At 42.7% G+C, this 26684-nt stretch overlaps 1 protein-coding gene and 1 long non-coding RNA gene across 5 annotated transcripts in view; both read left to right on the plus strand.

Annotated features, from left to right (window-relative positions):
• Positions 1-6: 6 nt before the first annotated feature.
• On the plus strand, positions 7-7803 carry LOC141370883 (uncharacterized). 2 transcript variants are annotated; one of them, XR_012375361.1, is made up of 4 exons: positions 7-1499; positions 1705-1858; positions 2070-2615; positions 6810-7803. It is a non-coding gene; the product is annotated as an uncharacterized lncRNA (long non-coding RNA). The 2 variants fall into 2 exon arrangements; XR_012375360.1 differs by lacking the exon at positions 6810-7803 and having other exon boundaries at positions 2070-3486.
• A 2507-nt stretch (positions 7804-10310) lies between these two features.
• SBF2 (SET binding factor 2) overlaps positions 10311-26684 on the plus strand; it is a 467005-nt gene continuing 450631 nt past the window's right edge. Inside the window, exon 1 of one of the 3 annotated variants that reach the window (XM_025848643.2) lies at positions 10311-10557. In XM_025848643.2, coding sequence (XP_025704428.1) covers positions 10503-10557 — 55 coding nt within the window. In that variant the 5' untranslated portion in view covers positions 10311-10502. The remainder of the gene's footprint in view (positions 10558-26684) is intronic. The other 2 variants (XM_025848644.2, XM_073882924.1) reach the window with 2 other exon arrangements.

Consider the following 26684-nt stretch of genomic DNA (forward strand, 5'->3'; position numbering starts at 1 on the left):
GGGGGGGGGGGGGGGGGGGGGGGGGGGGGGGGGGGGGGGGGGGGGGTAGGGGTCCCTCGTGCCCAGAGGACTCAGAGATGCGCTCCAAAGATTGGTGTAGGAACTGCCACAATCCTGACTCTCTGGGCACAGGCTTCAGAATATAAACCAGGGCGAAGTGGGGCCGGTACAACCTCTTGGGGTCGTTACTTAGGACCTATGCAACCCAGAGTGCGAGGCCTACTGGCACGGAACTGCAAGAGCCAGCGGGAGGTACCACGCGCATGGCCGGAGCCCCGGACCTCGGGAGCGGTGGCCTCGAATGGACCGCGCCCCCTGCCGGCTCGGCGCCTGACCTGAGCGCGACCCCAGACTCCCGCGGAGTCGCGGGGGCAGGACACCCAGCAGAGACTAGAGGAGTGGGGCTCGCCAACACCCCCAGAGAGGCTGAGACTCCAAGGTTCTGGGACGGGCTCGTAAGATTTCGCAATAGGGTCACGGCTCGAAAAGACTGATTTGAGAATTGGGATTTGGAGGGGAGAATGATCTGAAGTTTCAGAATTTAATTGCCTATTTGGAAATATGGGAATAACCAAAATTAGAACGGACGATACCGTTTCGTTTTTCCCCCACCCCCCGTAATCCAGTTATTCCTTACAAGGTTACAACCTGAGAGTTTGCTTTGCTGCCCTCTGAGACTTCATTCACCCATTTATGAACGGGAGGATTTACTGCCAGGGAGCACACTAATGTTTCACGTATGTTAATCGGTTTAGAGTTTACAAAACACAGCCACATCCTGATCTTTGATCCTGACACCTACCCTTGAGTTAGGCGAGGAAGGTTAACAATACTGTTCTTATCTCACCAAGTAGAAAATGAAGTTCAGAGACGGGAAGAATTTGACCAAAGTCACGCCAAACGCAGGAAGCAGTAAAGTCCTAACTCGGCCTGGCAAGCAAGCACCGCAGACTCGGGCGCGGCGTGGATATTTCTAGGCTGGGGTCATCATGCAGTCAAGGGGGAAAGGAGAGTCCTAGCCCTCGCCCAAGGATTTATGCCTGTTCATGATGAATCACCCCCAAGCACGTTTGTCACCCATTTGTGTTCTTCCATCACCGCTTTTTTTTTTTTTAACGATTTTATTTATTTATTTGCCAGAGAGAGCGCGCACAAACCGGGGGAGCGGCAGGTTTCCCGCTGAGCAAGGAAGCCTGACGTGGAACTCGATCCCTCATGACCTGAGCTGAAGGCAGATGCTTAACCGACTGAGCTACCCAGGCAACCCTCCATCACCCCTTCTTGACTTTACTTTCTTCTTACTTCCCTTCTGAGGGCCAAGCTGGAAGGGAACTCGGCCCCGCGAAGCTTGAGTTCTTGCATTCGGGCCTCTGGTATCCTATCAACCCCTACCCTATTCTCAAGTCCTGAAGCTCTGCGCCTAGACTAAGAGGCGGTGGGCGCGGGGCCACTGGACTCGGCGGACCGGCTTCTAGTACCCACCCTGTGGCTGTGTGAAGGTGGGTACATCACGTTTCCCCTCTAGTTTGTTTCCCCATATGTGACGTGCCCCCTGCAGACCTCTACGCTTCTTACCTGCTCTGCCAAACTGGTTCTGAGACCCAGTGCAAAGGAGGCTGGGCGCTGGGTGGCGGGTGGGGGTTGGGGGGGAACTTGCCTGGTCCGGGCTATACACTGCTTGTTCACCGGCCTTTTCATTATCAGGACTGAACCGTGGACACTGCACCCGGGGAAGGAATGACCGCGGCTGAAGTTATTCATTCTGGGGACTCTTCCCCAAGGGAGTCACTTGAATGGATCTGAGTTCCAGCTGAGGATAGGGGACAGATTCCTGGCTCCGGAGCTGGGTCTGATTCTGGTAAGAGCTCGGGGTCAGAGGGGTGCAAAGCAGCGTAGTGGCTGGGTTCCGGCCGCCTGGCGGGCCGCAGAGCTGTCATTGCAGCAGATCAGGTCAGGCGGCTAGTCCGTCGGCACCTCAGACAGTATGACTGTGCGCCTGCTCTGTTTCCAGGAGCCACCACCAGCGAACCTAGTCTGCTTTTCTCCCGCTTCCCATCTCTTCATTTCAGTTTGTTCCCTGAGAGTCAGGCTCTTCACACCAACCCTGTCCAAGACATTCTCTGCGGATGCGACTTGTCGCCAGCTTCCAGTTGGGTCCGCTCCAAGACAGGTTTTACTTTCATTTCCCTGGCGCGCGCGCCTCAACTGCTGTAGAGGTCAAGGACAGCTGAGCGCCGGCCCACAGCCAGGGAAGGTCCCGTGGTCTGGACTCGTTCCTTCCAGTTCCCACCAGCCCTGGGCGGGGGGGTTCGGTCTGCAGAGGTCTCTGTGGCTGTGCCTCGTTGCCTCCTTTCTGTGTCTTTTTGGAAAACCCATGATTCCGTGGGAGCGGGGTGGGGGGGGGGGTGGAATTCGCTCTAGCTCCTCTGCAGGATCGCGAAGCGTGATCTAGATGCAAACTTCGCTTTGAGCTTGGGGCTGCTTCAACAAGCACAGCAAACCCAGGAGTGGAGACTGGGCTCCGCTCCTCCTGGCTCCAGTGCCTAGTCCAGCGACATAGCAGCGACGCCAGGAATTCCCACCTGACAGCCTTGGCACACTTCTTATCAGCTCAGGTGCGCCTTGACGCTCTAGCGTTTAGAGACGCTTGAGAACCCCGCCAATTATTTTTTTTTTAAGCAAAGTATTGGAGTGGCAGCTCAGGATTTTGCTAGAACACGCGTATCTTCGAAAGTGTGTGCGCGTGTGCGCGCGCGCGGTCACGCGCGTGTACGCGTGTGCCTGAGTTTGCGTAGGTGGCGGACAGGAACCAGAGTGTTCCCCTTGGGGGTCGTGGGGTATAAATTGAAAAAATATATAAAATTTGCTAAGTGTTGCCATCTGTTGTGTAACCTCCGGTTCGCTTACTTAAATATCCCTAAAGACACCCCCCCCAACACACACACGACTGAGTTTTCAGTTAAACGGTCGGATGTAGAAGGAAACACCACAGCGGGAGTTCTGCTTCTGGTGATTTGTTAACGTGGAGTTTCAGCCAAGTTGCAGTGATTGTAGATTCACTGTTGAGTAGAAGGAAGGAAGGGAAGGAAGAAACATCTTTAAAATCTCACTGTCAAGAGAAAGACAAAAAAAGAAAAAAATTCTGGTTAATGAAGATCCACTTTTTTTTTTGTGCCCAAGAATTCTTTAAGGGTCAGATCGTAAATAAACCCCAGAGCAGGGTAATAAATGTATGTATCCTGAAATCACATATAAAGACACAAATATGCTAAATATTTGTTGTATTGGTGTCTCAATTTCTTCTTCACATTCCAACTGAATTATTTTTAGGCCCTCAATCCAAGCCTTACTCTTAGTAATGTTTGGAGTTTAAAAAAATTTGTGGTGGTGGTTTTCAGCTAAAGCCAGTGTGACCACACTCAGGTCATGAAGAAAAATAAGAAGCACTATATGATATTAATGATATTAATAAGAATAAAAATGAGTAGCTAAGTGCATTGCATAGTTATCTCAGATGCCTCTTTTTTTCAAACAGGAAATTTTATAATGCATTTATTATTCATGTTTCAAAATGACGTTGCTGAGCTGAGGGCTTGTTTACAAAGTTCATTTGAAAACAAGGTTTAAGAAACTTCCTGGAGTCATAACACAAAATAGTTTAGGGAAAGGACACAATCAGCTTTGCAGATTTAGTCACTCACAGGGAGAAGTAAAACAGGATTCAAAACTTGACACTTTTTTGGGACCTCTGACTTCTCCAAGGAGCTAATAAAATATAGATCCTTTCTAGAAAAATTCACAAGTACATAAACCAAATTAAGAATAAAATAGGCATACAGTTTGCTGCCTCATTTTTGCGCTTTTGCACAAAATAGATGGACAGAAACAATCAGTTCTGGAGCACCTGGCTGGCTTAGTCCGGAAAGCATGCGACTCTCGATCTCGGGGTGGTCAATTTGAGCCCCATATTGGATGTAGAGTTTACTAAAAATAGTATATATATATATTTAATAAAAAAAATCAGTCCTTGTATGTGATAAAGCCAGAAGACAAACCTACCTGAAGCTTAAAGAATGTAAATTGCTATTGGACAAATGAAAGAGAATATGGAGAAGAGGGTAAACATAGGGAAGCTTGTTATACTAACAGCTATAACAGAACAAGACAAAATGACTTCAAGAAACTTACTATTGATGACACAATGAGTGGCATAATAAATGGATTATAAAAGAGATGATTAGACCATCTGGGTTTCATCTGTAGCCAAAGATGCTAACAAGAGCAACCGTTATGCTACCTGCCTCCAGGTGGGGACCCTATACTATCAGATTAGAACCGCTGTAATGAGGCAATTCTTATATATGGGCCTGCATGATTTAAGTGTGTTTACTCCTTTAACAAATATTTCCTGAGCATGTATCACATGCCTAGCTCTGTGCTACATGTTAGGCATACAGAAATCATCAATACAAACATCATTCTTACCTTCAATGAGCTACAGCATGGTGGGGTAGGCAGACATAAATAAATCTTCAAAAGGATAAATACACGATTATAAACTATAATCGTAAGTGTTCTGAAGGAAAAGCAAAACTAGGGGGATCTAATGTTCCAAATGGAGGAAACAGCATGTACAAAGCCTTAGGGGTGAGAAAGCACTTGGTACATTAGGGAGAGATCAGTACGGTTGAAATGTATTGAGTGAAAAAGAAGAGGGGCATGAAATGAGATTAAAGAAGTCATCAGGATTAGAGTAAATAGGACGCTTTGGGACATGAAGATTTTGCACTTTATTCATGATGACATGGGAATCTATTGACAGGTTTAAAGTTGGGAGAGACATGATCTGATATACATTTATTTAAAGGATCATTTTGGGGCGCCTGGGTGGCTCAGTTGGTTAAGCGACTGCCTTCGGCTCAGGTCATGATCCCGGAGTCCCGGAATCGAGTCCCACATCGGGCTCCCTGCTCGGCAGGGAGTCTGCTCCTCCCTCTGACCCTCTTCCCTCTGGTGCTCTCTATCTCTCATTCTCTCTCTCTCAAATAAATAAATAAAATCTTTAAAAAAAAAAAAGGATCATTTTGGCTATTTACTTTTTTTTTTAAGTAATCTCTATCACCAAGGTGGGGCTTGAACTCATGACTGTGAGATCAAGAGTCCCTCGCACTATCCCCTGAGTCACCCAGGTGCCCCTATTTTGGCTATTTAATGTGGTGAGTGGATTAAAGAAGAGCAAGAAGGGAAACAGTTGCAGTGGTGGCACCCTCGAGAGACAGGTGAGGGCCTAGTCCCCCCAAAATCTCTATTACCGTACCCCTACACACACATACACACACACATTCCACCCTAAACTTCACCAACAGAGTCAGCTTCATGAACATGCACCATGTTCTGTCTCACAGGGTCCTACACTTGGTTTAATGCCCTGTTTGTCACTGTTTTGAAATTCTTTTTTTTTTTTAAGATTTTATTTATTTATTTGACAGAGAGAGAGAGAGAGGACAAGCAGGGGAAGGAGCTGGCAGAGGGAGAGGGAGAAGCAGGCTCCCCACTGAGCAGACAGCCCAATGTAGGGCTGGATCCCAGGATCCTGGGATCATGACCTAAGCCGAAGGCGCTTAACCGACTGAGCCACCCAAGCGCCCTGCTGTTTTGAAAATCTTTTTTTTTTTTTTAAGATTTTATTTATTTGAGGGAGAGCAAGAGAGTGAGAGCTATATGCGCCTTTGCGCATGCAAGTGCGCGGCATGAACGGGGGGAGGGGTAGAGGGAGAGGGAGAAGCAGACTCCCTGCTGAGCAAGGATTCCCAACGTGGAGCTCCATCCCAGGACCCGGGAGACCATGACCTGAGCCTAAGGCAGATGCTTAACCAACTAAGCCACCCAGGTGCCCTGTTTTGAAATTCTTTTTTTTTTTTAAAGATTTTATTTATTTATTTGACAGAGAGACACAGCGAGAGAGAGAGAGAGAGAGAGAGAGAGAGAGAGAGAGAGAGCACAAGCAGGGGGAGTGGGAGAGGGAGAAGCAGGCTTCCCGCTGGGCAGGGAGCTCGATGCGGGGCTCGATCCCAGGACCCTGGGATCATGACCTGAGCTGAAGGCAGACGCTTAACGACTGAGCCACCCAGGCGCCCCCCCCCGTTTTGAAATTCTTGTAATTTTTGAACAGAGGGTCCTACATTTTCATTTTGCACTGGGTTCTACAAATTAGGTAGCCAGTTCTGCTCACCAAATAAACATGCAAGCTAAGCAAAAGCAGCCTGCAAACTCTGACAGCACTTATATACACTTATATACTTATACTATAACTGCTAATGTCAGGGGTACTTAATGTGTGTCAGGATTCAACTATTCATATAATCATGTGTGAAAGCAACTGCAGGAAGACTTCCATCAATCATCTCTGAAGCCTCCTTCCCGTACCCCAAACATACACCCCGGGTAGAAACAGTGTCTTTGCTATACAAATTTAATTTGAAGGGAAGGTTCATAGCTCTCTGTCCTTAAGTTTCACCTACATGGAAAGTCTGGAACCACCTGTGAAGCAGGGACATCAGTTAGGAAGTTACTGCAATAGTTAAGTTGGAAAGTGACAGTGGCTCAGATAGTGGGGTGGCGATGGGGGTGGAGAGAAGTATACATATTTGGGAAGTAGGATCAATGGGGCTGAGTGATGAATGTAGGGCTGAGAGGCATGTGTCAAGGGTAAGGATCATTTAAGTTTATTACTTAGGCAACTGAATGGATGGAGATATGGCAATGAATCAGGCAATTTTCTAAATGGCTTCCTTTGTTATTGGTTGTAGAGACCATTTGAAGAGGCCCCAACCCTGCCCCCCGTGGACATTTGGTTAAGTCTAACTCTCAGACTGCCTCTCTGAACTGTGGTGGCTAACCACAGGAAGCACTTGAAATGACTGTAGAGATCAACCACTCACTCCACAACAGCCGACTGTAGGAGCAGAGGACTGATAATTCTTGCTCGCTAGTAATTGGCCCTTGTTTCTTCTAAAGCATGAATGAAAGGCATCTGCTGTGTACACATCATCATTGTGTTGCATATTCTTCTTCCCTTCCTGCTCCTGCCAGACATCAGTAAAACAAATCTGGGATTGCTTTACTCCCTCACTCTTTGGTGAAAGGTGATGGTGGTTATCTCAAGGGGATGGTCTGGCCTTCAGCCAACTTCAGTAATCAGCTGCCTTGTCAGGGCTTATCAGTTTCAGCAGACTGGCAACTGTTGGCTGAGAAGCAAAGCACAGCTCCAGTGTATGCTAAATATGTTCACATGTGTATATAAACATATGGTACCTTTATACATATAGCTGGGATATGTCAAAATCCCTATGCCACAGAACACACATTTGAAATGGAATGGCAGCCCACCTATGACCCAGCAGATGGAATATGCCTTAGAGCACACAGCATTTAATTCTAGACCTTGAAAACAACGAAGCTTCGATTTAAAAAAAGTTTAAATAATTTGCACCAACACTTGTTAATAAAATAAAGCTCAACACATTTAAAAAGTAAAATGGGACTCTTGTCATGTACAAAAACCTAAAATGGCCTAAACACAAGAGCTAAAACTATGAAACTCCTAGAAGAAAACAGGAGCAAATTTTTCTGACCTTGGATTTGGCAATGAAATTAGATATGACACCAAAAGCACAGAAAACAAAAGAAAAAATAGATACACTGTATTTCATATGGTATATACGTAAAATGGAATGTTATTCAGCTATAAAAAGAATGAACTACTGATACATGCTACAACATAGATGAAACTTTAAAACATTATACTAAATAACCCACAAAAGGTCAAATATTGTATGATTCCATTTATATTAAATATCCATAATAGGTAAATCCATAGAGAAAAAGCAAATTGGTGGTTAAGAGGGGTTGGAGGAGGGGAAATGGGAGTGGCTGCTTACTGGGTATGATCAAAATTGTTTTGGAAATAGAAGTGGTAGTTATACAACATTGTGAATCTACTAAATACCACCCAATTGTACACTTTTTATTTATTTATTTTTTATTATGTTTTTTCAAAATGTTTTATTTATTTATGTGTCAGAGAGAGAGCACAAGCAGAGAGAGGGGCAGGCAGAGGCAGAGGGAGAAGCAAGGCTTCCCGCTGAGCAGGGAGCCCGATGTCGGGGCTTGATCCCAGGACCCCCAGATCAAGACCTGAGCCGAAGGCAGATGCCCAACCAACTGAGCCAACCAGGCACCCCTATTTTTATTTTTTTTAAAGCTTTTATTTATTTACTTAGAACATGAGCAGGGGCAGAGGGAGAGAGAAAGGGAGAAGCAGACTCCCTGCAGAGCAGGGAGCCTGATGTGGGGCCCCACCCCAGGACCCCAGGATCATGACCAGGGCTGAAGGCAGATACCTAACCAACTGAGCCACCCAGGCGCCCCCAATTGTACCCTTTAATGGGGTTAATTTTATGATAGGTAAATTTCACGTTTTTAAAAAAGTTTTATTTAAGTAATCTCTCTACCCAACATGGGGCTGGAACTCAAGACCTTGAGATCAAGAGTCACATGCTCTTCCAATTGAGGCAGCCAGGTACCCATTTGCCTTAATTTAAAGAAAAGTAAAATGGGCAAGGAACATGACAGCTGCCTTAAAAATGTCAAAGTCTAACTGAAAGATTGTTTTTTGTTTTTTTTTTCTGGGTAGTTCCAGAGAGCAAAATTAAGGGAAGTTACAGGACAACTCTAACATAAATGAGGAAGAACTTTCTAACAATAGGGCTTTTAAACAGTGGAGTGGGCTGCCTCCCAAGGAAGAAAGGTTACTCCTTACTGAAAGTGATCAAGTTGGATGATGAGATCTTCAGGGAAGTTATCGAGAGGATTCTTACATGAGGCGTGAGGCTCATGTAAGAGGCTTTTTTGGGTTTAATTATTTTTTGGGTTTAATTATTTTCAAGATTAATCTGTTATCTTCCCTCTGCCACTGTAACTAGGCTGATTCAGTTTGACCACAGACAATTTGCAAACAAATTCTTAGAGTTAAGGTATTTCTTCCTGGGAATTTCAGTTCTTCTTGTGTAGCCCAGCCCTCTCATTTTGTAGATGAAGATAGCATGGCACAGAAAGAGGAAATGATTAATTAAACTTTCAGAAGATGAAACTCCAACCCTCTGGACTCCCAGTTCAGAGTTCAAGCTATTGCAACTTCCTGTTGGTAGCTGGGGGGAAATTGTACAATCACCCATTAAAAATATTTACGCACCTACTGTATATCAGACACTGGTCAGAGCTCTTAGATATAAATGGTAAGGGTCAAGTCCTCAATTAATAGGTAGCGATAAGCAACTGCGAGGATGATCACATTTGCAAACCACGGAGATTCCCAAAACTTCAGTCTACCACCTGTAACTTATCCGACTACTAAAACTTCCTCAGATACTAACAATTGACAAAACAAAGTCATCTGGATGTCTCACCAGCCAGATTCGAAATGATCAATACGAGCAGCAAACAAGAAAGTGACCTAGATAATTCCTAGATTGGATGATGAGACCCACTAATTCATTTTGTTGTGTGCTGGAGTAGGGAAGTTGGAAGTCACCACCTGCTCTGGCTACAAGAACCCTGGGACCGCTGCAAGGAGAGAAAGGAGAGGAGAGAAGGGAGGGGTCTCCCTTGGGAGAGAGACAAAGCCTCCTCCCTCCTACCCCGTTGGATCCGACCAGTTTAGGAGGATCCCGTGGATGCCGCGTTCTTCGGTGGAATCCAGCCCCCCCTACTTCGGGCACTCCGGGGGAAGCCCAAGCCAACCGCCCCAGCCCACCCAGCACTGAAGCACGAGGCGCCTCAAAATTGCGCAAAAGCCTCTCCCTCCCCCCGCCTGCTCGGTGGCATGTTCCTAAAATTCCCATCTGCACAACATAAACAGGAAACGTGCAGCAAAAGCCCTGGCAGTGCAAATTCCATGCTCCAGTCGAGGGCGGGAGAATCTCGTCTTCGGCAGGGGAGTGGAGGGGGGAGGGGAAGGAGGAAACTTTCCAGGCGACCCCTCAATCATCCCTGTCTCTTCTTCCCAGATCCAGAAAGAAAGATTAGAGAAGGCGGAAGGAAGGACTCCCCGCTTTGGAAAAAATAGGGGGGAGGGAGGTGGGCCACGAAGGAGCAGCCAGGCTTCAAAGTGAAACGCCTGCAGCGGCCGCGGTGGCCGCGGTGGCCCAGAATACCTCTGGCCGCCTACTCCGCAAATCCAGCGGTCAGAGCTGCCCTAGTTGCCGCGAGGTGGGCTCACCGCCCGCTTGGGGTTCCCGAGTCAGCGCGGGTGGGGGAGGGGGAGGAGCGGGCGCTCCGCGAGGCGCAGGCGCACAGTGAGCCTCGGTTGTCAAACATGGCTGAAGTGCCGCCGCTGCCGCTACTGCTGCTGCAGGGAAAATGCTGAGCCCTCCCGGGCCGGGTGGGCGGCGGCGGCGAGGGCGGCTACGGGCACCTGCTTCCCGGGCGCGGCGGCGGCGGCCATGGCCCGGCTGGCTGACTACTTCATTGTGGTAGGCTACGACCACGAGAAGCCAGGTAAGGGTGTGGGGCGGGCGCCGCCCCCAGGCCTCCCCGCCCCCGTCCCCCCAACCCCCTCCCCCAGCTGCTGTCCAGTGGGCTCTGCGGGGCTGGGCGTCGCAGCCGGGAGGCGGGGAGGGCCCGGCCCGGCGGCGGCGGAGCTGGCGGTCGGTGTCCGGCCTTCTTGGCGGGGCTGAGCCTCGCGGGGGGCGTGAGGGACCGGCACGAGGGGAGGGGGAGGGGAGAAGAAGGGGAGGAGGCCGCGTCCGCAGGGGCCCAGGGAGGCCCAGCTGGGCCAGCTGGGGGCAAGTCTGGGTGCTGCGACCCTCGCCCTGGAGGAGGTCGGGTACTAGGGGCAGCGCCCTGGGGCCGGAGGGATTGGGCCAGGACTGCAGGGCTCGGAGGGCGGGAGCCAACTGTGTTAAGTTCCTCGGGGATAAACTTCTGCCCTGCATCCTGAGTGAGTAACGAGTGACGCAGGGGGCTGTCCTCTCCAAAAGGAAATGCTGAGAGAGTCCAGTGCTACCTCACCCCTGCGTTGTTGGGGGGCCTGTCTAGTGACCGCCCCAGTGAACGCGTGGGTACCGGGGAGTGGGAGAGGATCCTTGCACTTTTAATTTCTAGTAAATGCTCCCTGTTCTTTCAGGACAGATAAGACAGTCATTTCAGAGAGTCTAAACACTATCTTTTAAGGACAGTCAGCCGACCGCTTTAAAGTCTTGTTTCACGTTAAGTAAAAAAATTTTTTGGATTAAAAAGGTTTTTTAGAGTATAGTTGACATGCAGTGTTTAATGTGTGTTTTAATTATTCTTAGAATTCATCACAAAACTCTTCATAAGGAACAGTTTGGCAAATGCATTGTATTTCAGTTTCATCATGGATTTCTGCAACTTAAGAAAATTCGGGGTTCATGCACGTTTATTTTTGTATTTGCATTTCTTTGTATTACTGTATAGCTAAGCGTAGTGTAATAAATTGAACTGGGGAGCACAAGTATTTCAGGGTAATTCCAGTTGCACATTTGCAAGGAATTTTAGAGAGCAGCAGACAGTCCCTTCATCTTTGAGGAGATGCTGAGATTGTTTTGCTGACGCTACAAATGGTTACAGCCATTTGTAGCGTCAGAATGTCATTGTTCTACCCACTCCTGGTCAACTGCCCCTTTTCAGTATTACTCTTCTAATAACTTCCTTTAGTGGGAACGTTTTATATTTTTAAATCTTTCGCTATTCACAACCTGATTGAGGTCAGTTGTTAAGAGAAGGGGTTGGGCTGTGTTTAAAAAAGTGTCTTCTGGCTCCAACATTTTATTTCCTAGTAATTTTGCATAGTCTGGTGTCTCTTACCAAGATTAATAATATGAAGAATCACAGTTTTTTAAAAAATACTTCATTTGTACCAACATTTTTTTCCCCTCACTTAAAACAATCACATACTTGCAGAAAACTTGCAAGTAAGGTACAAAGAACTTTTTTCTCTGAACCATTTGAGAGGAAGCTGCTGACCTGATGCCCTATCACCCCAGAATGCTTTAGTGTGCATTTTTTAGAAACAAGGATATTCTCCTACATAATCACAATACAGTTAGCAAAATCAGGAAATTTGTGCTGATACAGTACTCCATTTAGTTGTCAGACTGTTTCAGGCTTTGTTGATTTTGCCGTTAATCTTTACACTGGCAAAAGGATCCCATTAAGAATTATACGTTGCTTTTACTTGTCATGTCTCTTTAGGCTTCTTCATTCTGGAACAGTTTCTCCATCTTCTCTTGACTTTCATAACCTTGACACTTATGAAGATTACAGGGCAATTATTTTGTAGAATGCCCCTCAATTTGGGATTATCTGTTCTCTTATGATTAGATACATACAGGTTATGTACTTGGGTAGAAATATCACAAAGGTGATGCTCATTGCAGTCTATCAGGTGGTACACAATTTATCCCATTATTGGTGATTTTCACTTTGATTAGTTATAAGCAATGCCTGCCAGGTTTCCTCACTATAACGTTAATATGTAATTGTTAATACATAGTTTTGTGTGGAGTATTTTGAAACTATGTAAATATCTTGTTCCTCATCTAACTTTTAATGTATTCCTGTATTCCTATCTGTATGAATGTTTTTTAGTGGATTATATTCTGTTACTATTTAGTTTGATGTTTAGATTGTTCCTCATTTGGTCAATGAGAGCCCATTCAAGCTGGCTTTTGTATCCTTATGACATGTCCCCATCATTCGTTTACTTTTTGGCACAGATTTATCCTGTTAGTCCTTCAATTGGCTATTTCTCTGGGGAGTCCTGGATCCTTTTAGTGGAGAATGACATTTTGAAGCTACAATCTCAGTGCTAGTATGTTTGTTGCTGTTGGGTTGTTAATGCTCCCAGACCCTCTTAATAGATGAAGCTGGGGAATACTTACTTGTTCAAATCTGACTGTATTTAACCAGACTTTCATATTTGCTACCACCCCCTCTTCTCCTGGATGCCTTTTTTCTCTGCTGATTCTTCATTCTCTCCCTCCCACTCCACTGCTCTCAGGAGCTAACAGCCCATACCAGGATGTCCCAATTCAGGGAAACCTTCAGTCTGCTCTGCCTCTGACTCCTCATGTTAGCATCCCCACTGTTTGTGGATGTATTTCTCACCCCACTTAGGCTCTGATACCCCACATTGGGCTGCTTTCATGTGAAGACATCCTCTTCACTCTGTTCACACCTAGTGCCCCATGCAAGGTTGCCCCTCTGTGTTGACAGCCTCCTTCCAGTGCTTGGGCTGAGCACATGTATTCTTCCCACATAGACTCCTTCCTTAGTTCACTTGGGCTCTGACAATCCCCACCCCACCCAGGGCTAACATGACTACTCACCCTCCCACAGGAGGGAAAGGTAAGATTATTTTATTATTTTTATTATTATTTTTTGGTGGAGGCAGAGGGAGAGGGAGAGAGAGAATCCTAAGCAGGCTCATGCCCAGCGCTTGGGTTGGATGCAGGGCTTGATCTCACAATGCTGAGATCACGACCAGAGCTGAAATCAAGAGTTGGACATCTTGGGGCGCCTGGGTGGCTCAGTTGTTAAGCGTCTGCCTTCAGCTCAGGTCATGATCTCAGGGTCCTGGGATCGAGCCCCACATTGGGCTCCCTGTTAAGCAGGAAGCCTGCTTTTCCCTCTCCCACTCCCCCTACTTGTGTGCCCTCTCTCGCTGTCTCTCTGTCAAATAAATAAACAGAATCTTTAAAAAAAAAAGAGTTGGACATCTAACTGACTGAGCCATCAAGGTGACCTATTTTTTATTTTTTTAGTGAACTCTATGCCACATACAAAGCTCCAACTCAACCCTGAGATCCAAGAGTCACTCTACTGACTGAGCCTGCTAGGCACCCCAGGGAAGATTATTTTTTTAAGTAACAAAATCCAGAAGCTTTTATAAATTGTACAATCTGGATAATAAAATGTATGATTTTATTATAATTTTTTTACCTGGGATAATTTTTCTTTAGTCACGTTTATTGAAGTATAATTTACGTGTAATAAATTCACCTTTTTAACTGAATAGTTCAATGAGTTTTGACTGTGTATACATAAATGTAGCCACTACCACAATCAAGGTATAGATACAGAACATTTCTGTTCCTACAAAATGCTCTCTTGGGACACCTGTGTGGCTCGGTCCGTTAAGCCGTTAAGTGTCTGGCTTTGGCTCAGGTCTTATCTCAGGATCTTGGGATAGAGCTGGCTTCAGGCTCTGCACTCAGCGGACTCCGGCTTGTCCCTCTTCTTCTCCCTCTGCCCGTCCCCTCCCCCCCCCCTCCCCTGCCAATTGTGCTTTGTTTGTCTCTCTTACATAAATAAAATCTCTTAAAAAAAAAAAGTTCTCTCTGCCCCTGTGAAATCAGTTCCCTCCCTAGCCTCTGGCAATCACTGATCTGTTTTCTGTCCTTTTGTTTTTGTCTTTTTTAGAATGTCATCTAGGTGGAATTATATAGTTTTCTGTGGCTGGCTTTTTTTCTACTTTGAAAAATATGTTTGAGATTTATCCATCTTGTATGTATTGTCAGTTATTCCTTTTTGTTGCTGAATATAGTACAATTTATTTATCAATTCACCAGTTGGTGGAAATTTGAGTTTCAGTTTTCAGCTATTACGAACAAAGTTATTCTGGACATTTGCATACAGATCTTTGAGTGTTCATATGGTTTCATTTCTCTTGGGTAAATACATGGGAGAAAAATTGCTGGGTCATATGATAAGTGTCTGTTTAACTTGCTGTGAAACTGCCAAACTGTTTTCCAAACTGGCTGTGCCATTTTGCATACTTACTGGCAATGTATAAAGGTTCCAGTTAATCTTATTTTATTTGTTTTTATTAAAATAAAAAAAAAAACTTTTAGCCATTCTAGTGGATATGTAGTGGTATCTCATATGGTTTCAATTTGCATTTTCCTGGTTGCTAATGATGTTAGTCACCTTTTCATGTACTTACTGCATTTGAATATTTTTTGTAAAGTCTCATCAAATTTTTTTTTCCTTTTGATTGTTTAGCTTCTTATTATTAAGGTTCTTTTTTTTAATTTCAAATACAGGGGTGCCTGGGTGGCTCTATTAAGCATCCTACTCTTTTTTTAAAAGATTTATTTATTTATTTGAGAGGAAGAGAAAGAGTGCAGGGGGAGGAGCAGAGGGAGAGGGAGAAGCAGACTCCCTGCTGAGTGGGCTTGATCCCATGACCCTGATCATGACCTGAGTGGAAACTAAGAGTTGACCCAGGCGCCCCAAGCATGAGACTCTTGATCTCAGCTCAGGTGTGAGTTCAAGCCCCGTATTGGACTCCACGCTGGGTGTGGAGCCTACTTTAAAAGATAGGTAGATAGATAGATTGATTGATTTCAGATACAAGTCTTTATCAGGTATTTTGCAAATAACTTCTTTCAGTCTGTGGTTTGCCTTTTCATTTTCTTAACAGTGTCTTTTGAAGAGCAGATGTTTTAATTTGGGATAACTTTTTAGACATTTGAGTACTTTTATATCTTGAATTGTATCCTTTGAGTAGTTCTTTTTATGTAAAGCCCTCTGTAAAAACTTATCGGAAGAAAATCCATTAAATTTGTGTACTTTGAATTGCAAGTGAAGAATAAACCTAGTTGATTATGTAAGTCTTTATTATAAAGCTTTCTTTGGAAGTTAGTATGATTTTATTACCTAAATCTCTTTAAAGCTAATCAGATTATGATAATATGATACTGAAATGTTGTGTGTTTAATACCATGGTATTCCTGGAATTAACCAATGCACTCTATATTTGTTCCTAATGTGTCTTTTCAATTAGTAATAGTTTTCAGTTGAATTTTTTTCATGTATCTATATTAAAATTGGATTGAAAGACAAAAAAAACCTTGTCTTTTTAAAAATTGCTTTTACAAACTGGGAAAAATAATCCACGCTATTTGAATTGTATACAAAGAAGAGTGCTTGGCACATAGTAGATGTTTAATAAAGACGTATTGAATGAACACACAATTGTTGAAAATATAAAAAGCTATAAGGAAGGAGTGTGGTTATAAAAGGATAACAAGAGGGATTTTTATGGTGATAGAACTATTTTGTATCTCGACTAGGTGGCGGATACATGAACCTACATTTGTGAAAAATTGCATGGAAGTAAATACACACACACACAAATGTGAATAAATACAGTAAAACTGGGAGACTCTGAATAAGCAAGTAGATTATATTAATGTCAGTATCTTGGTGTTGGTATTGTACTATGATTTTACAAGATGTTACCATTGGGAGAAACTGGTAAAGAGAAATGGGATTTCTGTGTTATGTTTTACAACGATCTCAAAATAAAAAAATTAATTTAAAAAAGCTATAAGAAGGGGTGCCTGGGTAGCTCAGTTGGTTAAGCGACTGCCTTCAGCTCAGGTCATGATCCTGGAGTCCCGGGATCAAGTCCCACATCAGGCTCCCTGCTTAGCATGGAGTCTACTTCTCCCTCTGACCCTCTTCCCTCTCGTGCTCTCTATCTCTCATTCTCTCTCTCTCAAATAAATAAATAAAATCTTTAAAAAAAAAAAAGCTATAAGATAGGGGCACCTGGCTGGCTCAGTGGGTAGAACATGTGACTCTTAATAGCAGAGTCAAGAGTTCAAGCCCCACATTGGATGTGGAGCCTACTTAAAAAAGTAAAATAAAATAGCCATAAGATAAAGCTATAAGATAAAAAGATACTAGTAGTATTCTAACTTTTTCCTTAATGTTGGTAACACAAGGAAAGGTTATTCTGTAAAATTCCAGGAAAACATCATCTTCAGTGGCTGAATTATTACATCTTATGGGTATATCAATTTAACTTTATCATTTATTATTGGATATTTAATGTGTTTCTAGTTTTGTGTTCTTATACTGTCATGCTGAGGAGAACATACCTTAAAAACCACTGATTTTTATGACAGTTTGATTTTGATAATTTGAAATTAAGGCTTTATTTTCCTGACTTTGCCTATGACTATGCACAGTATTTAGGAAGTTAGGAAATACTTGTTTCTAAGAGGTGAAGTTATTTAGCCAACTCTCTCTCTCTCTCTCTTTTTTTAAAGATTTTATTTATTTGAGAGAGAGTAGAGTGAGAGAGCATGAGTGGGAGGGGGGAGGAGGGAGAGGGAGAAGCAGGCTCCCCCACTGAGCAGGGAGCCTGATTCAGGGCTCGATCCCATGACCTGAGCTGAAGGCAGGCACTTAACCTACTGAGCCACCCAGGTGCCCCCCTCAACTATCTTTCCTTTTCCTTTTTTTTTTTTTAAGGTTTTTTTGTTTTGTTTTTTTTTACTTATTTGTCAGAGAGAGAGAGAGAGAGAGAGAGCACAAGCAGGGGGAGTGGCAGGCAAAGGGAGAAACAGGCTCCCCACTGAGCAGGGAGCCGGATGTGGGACTCAATCCCAGGACCCACCTGAGCCAAAGGCAGATGCTTAACGGACTGAGCCACCCAGGCGTCCCTATCTATATTCTTCCTTTTGTTTTTACTTTCTTCTATGTTTACTGAGATTTGTCCAAGAAAAATTGATAATGACCACAGGGTTAAATCCCTTACATGACTTTACTTTTTAATTTTCTTTACTTTTTTTTTACTTAAATATCTTTTTTTAAATTTTTATTATTTTATTTATTTATTTGACAGAGAGAGACACAACGAGAGAGGGAACACAAGCAGGGGGAGTGGGAGAGGGAGAAGCAGGCTTCCTGCCGAGCAGAGAGCCCAATGCGGGACTCGGTCCCAGGACCCTGGGACCATGGCCTGAGCTGAAGGCAGACGCTTAATGACTGAGCCACCCAGGCACCCTGTTTTTATTTTTTAAAAAGCAGGCTCTGCAGCCAGCGTGGAGCTTGAACTCATGACCCTGAGATCAAGAGTTTTGTGCTCTACTGATTGAACCAGCCAGGCACCCCTCTTTTTGTTTATTTTTATTGTCCATTAATATATTTAGAATTTAATCCATTTATATAGTATTTAACCTGGAGTCAAGTATCTTAATCATTTGAAATTCTTGTATTCTTTCATAACAACCCACTTAAGTATTTAGAGAAAGATTTGAAATACTTCTTAGGTATTTCATTAGTTTCATTTGGGCTAGTGCGAGTGAGATAAGCTAAACTTACATGCACAATACCTGAAATATAGTTTGAGACATTTTGAAGATTGATAATTGGTTATTATTGAACCATTGTGATTCATAGTCAGCCTGGGTTCCTTTCCCTTCCCCATTCTATATTAAAGTACAGTGGCTGGGATTTTTTGGTTGCTGTTTGTTGCCACCTGTCAAGCACCACTTGGGATTCATTGACTTGACAAGTATTTATTGCTTTTCCAGGCATTGTGCTACGTGCTAAAACAAAAATAAATGAGTAAGTGTAAGATGCTATTCCCTACCTTAGTCATTAATGGGGACAGTCTTGAAATAATGACAAAGAAGATGGATCCACTTTACTGAAAGAGAAAGAAAACTTCTTATGAGAGGTGATGTTTAAGCCAAGTTATGTAGGATGAATAAGCACTGCCATGTGGAAAAGAGGGTGAAGGAGATTAAAGGCAGAGAGAAAAACATGTAAATGTGTGACTGTCTTTTGTTCCAGGAATGGAGAGAAATATAGTGTAGATGGGAATTGAAGTGAACTTTGCTGGAGAAAGATTGTGAAAAGTTCTGTCTATCAGGCTATGGAATTTGGCCTTGACTCTGTAGACAGCGGGGTCTATTGAAAAATGGGGGTCTTGAAAAGCAAGAAACAACATAGAAATATGACCCAAATGGCAGTGGACTGGAGGGAGAAAGACCAACGTGAGAAAACTCAGCAGGTTTTACAGTGGGAATGGAAAGGAAGGTATGGAGTCTAAAGAAATTTAAATCTCAAATTAGCAAAATTTAGTAATGAAATGGATGTGAGGGATAAAGGAGAAAGAGTAGTTGAGGGTAACAAAGTTTCTAGCCTAGTTAATTGGGCGGGTTCTGTGAATGTAAATAGAGAACTCAGGAGAATAAATTTGGATGCAGGAAAGAAATGCTGAGCTTAGTTTCAGATATGTGGAATTAAAGGTGCTTGCCTAAATCAAGGTAGAGATATCATTTAGGTGTTTAGATATATGGGTCAGGAGATAAGAGAAGTGAAAATTAGAGATTTAATTTCACAATTACCAATATCCAAGTGATTGTCAGATACAAAGAAAAAAATAAGATTGTTGAAGAAATGTGTGTAGAATGAAAAGAGGAGTGGCCTAAGAATTGAACCCAGAGAAAATTCAATATTTAAGGGTAGATAGAGCAGTAATAGCCAGAAGTGGCCAAGATAATGTGGTATCATGGAAACCTTGGGTGTGGAGAACTTTGAGGAGGAGGAAATAATGAATGTCAAAGGTCTGAAGATGTCATGTATAATGAGGACTAACAATAGTGTCTTAGTCCATTTGGGTTGCTATAACAAATTACCATAAACTGAGTGGCTTAGACGGTTCTGGAGGCTGTGAAGTCCAAGGTCAAGGCCCAGGCTGATTCAGGGTCTTATGAGGGCTGACTTCTTGGCTCATAGATAGCAGTCTTCCCATCAAATCCTCACATGGTGGAAGGCACAAGGGAAGTCTCTCGGGCCTGTTTTAGAAGGGCACTAATCTCAAGTGACTTGACCTAATCACTTCCAAATATCATCACTTTGGCTCTACTTCCAAATGTTAGCACATTGGGGGTTAGGTCTCAACATATGAATTTTGGGGGGACACAAACAGTCAGTCTATGGCAAATAGGCTCATGGACTTGAAAATAAGGATAGTGACTTTAGAACATTACAGTAGAGTTATGGGGGGGCCAAAGCCAGTTTGATAAGTGTGTATCCTAAATCATATGTTGTATAAGTCTCACAGAGTCCAATTTATTTTCTTTTTAGAAGCTCACTATGACCTGCCTCCCGTGGCTTGTGGGAAGTGGAAAGAGGAGTCAGAGGTGATGTCAAAATTCCAAACATGAAAGTCTGGGTTGTGATACCATGACTTAAATAGGTTGAAAATATTTTTCTTTTGACATTTCTTGTCTTTGTAGGGTTGGGAGATGATAGGGTTTCACTTTATAGCCATCCAAATGGAGACTTCAGAAAAAGGGACAGGTAGGGGCTGGACACAGAGACTTGAGAGTCATTATGATAGAGCTATGACACTGTGAATGCCCTCAGAAAGTTGGTGTAGAGTGGAAGAATAAAGGACCAAGGATTGAGTTTTGGGGACTCTATTGCTAGGAGGATCAAAAATAGAAGGACCCATAGAAGAAGGGTTGGAAAGTTTGGGAGAGACATCTACTCTTCCTCAGTAGCCATTCTACAGGGTGATAGAACTCCTGATTTTTGGTTGGTCATGTGGACATGCAGAAGAGGGACAATTTTTTTTTTCCCCTCTCTCATTTTCAAGTTTCTAAGAGATATAAATGTGAATAAGTTCTGGCCAGTTTGATGTCAGTGGAAATGAGCTCCGTATCCCAAAGATATTATTATTTTTTTAAAAGATTTTATTTATTTATTTGACAGAGAGAGACACAGCAAGAGAGGGAACACAAGCAGGGGGAGTGGGAGAGGGAGAAGCAGGCTTCCCGTGGAGCAGGGAGCCCGATGTAGGGCTCAATCTGAGGACCCTGGGATCATGACCTGAGCCGAAGGCAGACGCTAAACGACTGAGCCACCCAGGCGCCCCCACCCGCCCAAAATATTCTTAAAGGGTATACCTTCCTAGTTTTTCTCTTTTCTGAGATTGGCCTCCTGATATAAAGACTGGAGCTCCAGTAGGCATCTTGGCCATGTAGATGAGGGCCCACACCCTAGAAAGAACCTGGGTCCTAATGACTTAAATTGTCATAAGTTGTCATAACTGCTCTCTGAATCTTTTTTTAAAGATTTTATTCATTTATTAGAGAGAGAGCACAAGCAGGGGGAGCGGCAGAAGGAGAGGGAGAAGCAGGCTCCCCAGTGGGTAAGGAGTCTGACATGGAGCTTTATCCCAGGACCCTGGGATCATGATCTGAGCTGAAGGCAGACAGACGCTTAACCAACTGAGCCACCCAGGTGTCCTGGACTAGCATTTCTTAAATTTAAAACATTGCTATTGTCAAAACTGAGATCATTAAGTATTACAGGATTTAATGCTCTGCTACTTAATTATTGCTGAACTTGAGTAATGACTTGAAATTATTTATAAAGTAAAAGCTACTCATTTAGAATTCTCATCTCTATAATCTACATTGTGAAGGAAAAGATAACTTACAGTTTCATAATTATTTAACTTTTTATCAATGTCTTCATTTTAGAATTTTTCTTAAAATAGAGGATTATTTTTTAAAGATTTTATTTATTCATTTGAGAGAGAGAGAGAGAGACAGAAAGAGCACAAGCAGGGGAGAGTCACAGGGAGAGGGAAAAGCAGACTCCCTGCTGAGCTGGGAGCCCGACATGGGGCTTGATCCCGGGACCTTGAGATCATGACCTGAGCCAAAGGCACATGCTTAACCATCTGAGCCACCCAGGTGCCCCTAGAATTTTTTTTTTTAAAGATTTTATTCATTTATTTGACAGAGACAGAGACAGTGAGAGAGGGAACACAAGCAGGGGGAGTGGAAGAGGAAGCCTGATGTGGGGCTCGATCCTAGGACCCTGGGATCATGACCTGAGCTGAAGGTCAGATACTTAGCGACTGAGCCACCCAGGCACGCCCCCCACAAGTTTTTTTAAGTTATATCTGTTTCATTATTTACTGAAAAGAATGAATGAAAAAGTGATTTTTCCCTATGGAAATATTTCATACAACTACTGCCTAAGTTTAGATGAATTTCAAACAGGCTAGATTTAAAAAAAAAGTTATGTATGGTTTTACAGATAATCAATTATTCTGGAATATAGGAACAAAAAGATTAAGAAAAGAAAAACTTGTATTTTAAGGGAGGCTCAACACTCTTATAAGAAATATCAGAGAAATAAACTTCACTTTTTAAAATGTTTGATAGCTGCAGTTTAGCTCTCCAGCACTGAGTTTCCTAAGGCTGCTATAACACATCTTGCAAATTTGGAGGCTTAAAACAACACTTATTCTTTCACAGTTTTGGAGACTGTAAATCTGAAATCATGGTGCTGGGAGGGCAGTGCTCCCTCTGAAGACTCTAGGGAAGGATCCTTCATTGCTTCTTCCAGTTTCTGGTGGCTCTAGGCTTCCTTGATTTGTGACAGTGTCACTCTGCTCTCTGTCTTATCTTTACATGGCCTTCTTTTTTGTATCTGTGTCTAAATCTCCTTTTCCTTTCTCTTATTAAGACAGTAATCAGTGGCACTTGGGTGGCTCAGTTGGTTGAATATCCAACTCTTAGTTTCTGCTCAGGTCATGATTTCAGGGTTGTGGGATCGAGCCTCTTGTCGGGCTCCACACTCTGTGGAGTCTGCTTGAGATTATTTCTCCCTCTGCCCCTCCCCCTGCTTGTGCTCTCTCTCGCTCGCTCTCTCTCAAATAAATAAATAAAATCTTTAAAAAGACAGTAATCATTGAATTTAGGGTACACGCTAAATCCAGCATGATTTCATCTTGAGATCCTTAACTAATTACATCAACAAAGACCCTATTTCCAAATAAGGTCACATTCTGGGGTTCCAGGGGGAATTTTGGGGGGGACACTATTCAACCTACTGTATACATGATGGTTCATGAAGTTTTTATAATGCTTGCTGTTTGTAAGTATTTGGAAATGTATCTGGATAGAGCAGTGCTAAATATAAGACAATTAAAAAGTAATTTTGTAATATATGCTTTTAGAAATATATTTAAAAAAACATTCTCACAACATTACAAATTAAAACAACATTCAATCCAAATATTTGGGTGAATAATATGCTAAAGAAAAGTCAGAATTCTTTGGAATATGAATATATATATTATATATACATTCTATATATATATATTTAAATATTTTTTATTTATTTTTGACAGAGATTGAGTGTACAAGCAGGGGAAGCAGCAGGCAGAGGGAGAGGGAGAAGCAGGCTTCCCGCTCAGCACAGAGCCCAATGTGGGGCTCGATCCCAGGACCCTGAGATCATGACCTGAGCCAAAGGCAGATGCCCAGCCTTCTGAGCCACCCAGGCGCCCCCATATTCTATATATATTGCCCACAGTTTTTAGAAAGGTTTAGATCTATGTATGTTCTTTGTTCTAAGTTGTACTTGTGCTGGGTTGCCTGGCTGGCTTAGTCAGTGGTGGGCATGGAGCCTACTTTAAAATAAACAAATTTTACTGCTTGTTCTCTCCATATTATTGTGTTGGTAAAGTCAATCAGTATTTTCTTTAGATGTGTCACACAGCTTACATTTGTTACTTTAGGCATTTCCTTTATAAGCAGGCTATCAAGTTGGATCTTCGGTTCATTTATTAAAAAATATTGAGCATTTTCACATACATTATCTCATGGACTCTTCACAGTAACACAGTGAGTTACCCTGGGGTCCATCAAAGTTAAATAATTTACTCACTTTCATAATGATTTTTAAATTGAATTAAATGGGATTAAGTGGGACTTGAAATTGGTTTTCTGACTATTTATTTTTAAAGATTTTGTTTATTTATTTGACAGAGAGAGAGAGACAGCGAGAGAAAGAGCACAAGCAGGGGGAGTGGGAGAGGGAGAAGCAGGCTTCCTGCTGAGCAGGGAGCCCGATGCAGGGCTCCATCCCAGGACCCTGGGATCATGAGCTGAGCTGAAGGCAGACGCTTAATGACTGAGCCACCCAGGCGCCCCAGTTTTCTGACTTTGAATAAAAATTTTTCTTTATAAATATATTATTGTAGGTACTGGGGAGTGAAGAAGAGTGAGGGAGAGGAGTAGGGAGGGATTTTCAGGTTGGGGACAGTAGTAGTGGCAAATGCACTGAAGTGATAAACAATGAGTAGATTGTCAGTTTGGCTGAAATACTGGGACTGGAAGAGGAGAACTGAAAAGTAGTAATATTGGGACCTAAACAGGAGAACTGTTAAGTATTAAATGAAAATTATATTAGAGCCGCTGAGACTTTTTTTTTTCCTCAGCTGTTTTCATAGATCAATCACTTTTCCTTGCATTTTTTTCTTGTCCTTTTGCATTTTATCTCTGGAGCTGAAATAGTTGATACTTTGGAAAACAAAATTTAAAAACCTGTTACATAGAATGTTTTAAAGTATTTCTATAGGAGAACTTGGGAAAAGTGCTTGTTTTCATAGGAAGCAGGTTAATTGCCTTTGATTTTAGACTCGTGGTCAGGTCTCCTTTATAATCTATGTATCTTGTTTTACTCATCTTGACTTTTCCTACTTAGAGACCTAGTTTCTGACTGATCTTTTTCTGCTTGGCTCTTGAATTCTTTTGTCCAGATGATTAGAAACTCTGCTCATCTATTTTCCTACTCAGTTTTTGATTCATACTGTCATGGTTCTAACACATCAGCACCTTCATGCTTTTACTCACCTGTCTATTGCTAAATTGTTTTATATTTGATTTACTGCAGTAATACATACTTGTTATAAACATTTTAAACATTACAGAGGGTGCTGAATCTTGACTGTAGTGCCTATCTCTTCAGACTTGTCACAGTTAATTTTATTCTAGGTACTTGTACAGAAATTTTCTAGTTCTTTTTTATTTACTATTTTTTTATTGAAGTATAATTAACATACAGTGTCATATTAGTTTCAGGTGTACAATATAATGATTCAACAATTCTCTACATTAGTGCTTATCATGATAAGTGTACTCTTTTTTTTTTTTAAGATTTTATTTGTTCATTTGACAGAGAGAGACACAGCGAGAGAGGGAACACAAGCAGGGGGAGTGGGAGAGGGAGAAGCAGGCTCCCTGCAGAGCAGGGAGCCGGATGCAAGGCCCAATCCCAGGATCCCAGGATCATGACCCCAGCTGAAGGCAGACGCTTAATGACTGAGCCACCCTGGCACCACATGATAAGTGTACTTTTAATCCTCCTGGTCAGCAATCCCTGCCCCCACCAAGTGGCAACCACCACTTTGTTCTCTACATTTAAAAGTCTGTTTTATTATTTGTTTCTTTTTTCTTTGTTCATTTGTTTTGTTTCTTAAATTCTCCATCAGTGAAATCATATGGTATTCGTCTTTCTCTTACTGACTTATTCCCCTTAGCATTATACCCTCTAGGTCCATCTGTGTTGTTGCAAATGGCAGGATCTCATCCCTTTTTTATGGCTGAGTAATATTCCATTATATATGCCTATATATTTCTTGTAATAAAATAAAACCCCAGTCTTCCAAGGTTGGCAATGGAAGGAAAGCCACCACATGGTTGTTTTTCTAGTGTTCTTATGGAATGTCACTTTTTTCTTAACATTCTGGCCCTCTCCACCGAGTCATTTCTTTTTTATTTCCTCAGCCAGGCACCCCTAAAATGAGTTTTCTAAAAGCTGAAACCAAAACAAGGGTAATGAAGCCAGGGACTAACTTTCAAGTCAGTCGTCTGGTTTGCAAGGTGTAGTTTAGAACTGTTTGGTCTGTGTTCTCCAAAAGAGATACTGTCCTAGCTAGTTTCTGGCCTGCCATCAGATGATAGAGGTGGTTTTTCCTTTTAACATGTTTCCTTAAGTCTAGGTCTTAGATGGGGGTCAAACAAGTCCATTCCTGTCAGATCTGTTTAAGGTACACTTTCCTGGTTCTAGTTACCTGTCCAAGGATCTGTCTCTTCTGGATGATTATGTCAAGACTGTGCTTCAGGAGACGTTTCCTTAACCACAGGCCTTAAACTACAGCACCAGCTGGTCTGCTCTATTAGAATTCAGCATAGGAAAAAGAGAATATACCATATACAGAAGTGTGGGAAGAGGGCATCTTTGTATTTGTACCTGTTTTCCACCCATGTTCTCAGCATTGACAAAACTTTGATGTTATCTAGAAACATGGTCATAATATTCACATACAACTCAAAGTGCAACTAAACAAGTATCATATTTCTGTTACATTTAAAAGAAAAATAAGTTCTGTAGAACTGTGTGTTCATATTTGTTTTTAATTAATGCTTTGTAATCTTTCCTGTTTGATTTTAATCTGAACAAATAATGATACCATTTTTATTACTCAGTAAGCATGAATATTAGTTGAAGCAGTTTTTAAAAAACAATAGTTCAAGTCCCCAAACATCTAAATCCTGGACTGACTTAATTTGTACAGTTAAACTGAAATAATGTTTTCTAAAAGCTCTATCACTTTTTTTTTTTTTACAAAAAAAATTTTTTTTGTACAATTACCCACAACTGGATCTGACTTAGGCCTGACAGAGAGTGTCTCTGCCTTCCTGATTTATTTTCAGTCCTTGAGGTTATCATTGTATCTTAGTGCAGTGGCCCCAGGAAGGTGACATATTCTTGGTAGTTCACCACTTGGTCCTTGTTCTGGTCCAGGTCCTCCATCACCTTTTCAGTGTCTGCATCCTGCATCTTCGGGCCGGTGGTGATCCAGTTCCTGGATCAGCTCCTTCAGCTCCTTCTCTGTTTTTGTTTTTGTTTTCTTTTTTTTGTAAGTAGGCTCCACGCCCACCATGGAGCCTGATGCTGGGCTTGAACTCACAACTCAGCTCAAGAGTCTG

The sequence above is a fragment of the Callorhinus ursinus genome, unplaced genomic scaffold (assembly GCF_003265705.2).
Source record: "Callorhinus ursinus isolate GAN/ISIS: 27379988/994484 unplaced genomic scaffold, GSC_fseal_2.0 scaffold49, whole genome shotgun sequence".
Lineage (NCBI taxonomy): Eukaryota > Metazoa > Chordata > Mammalia > Carnivora > Otariidae > Callorhinus > Callorhinus ursinus.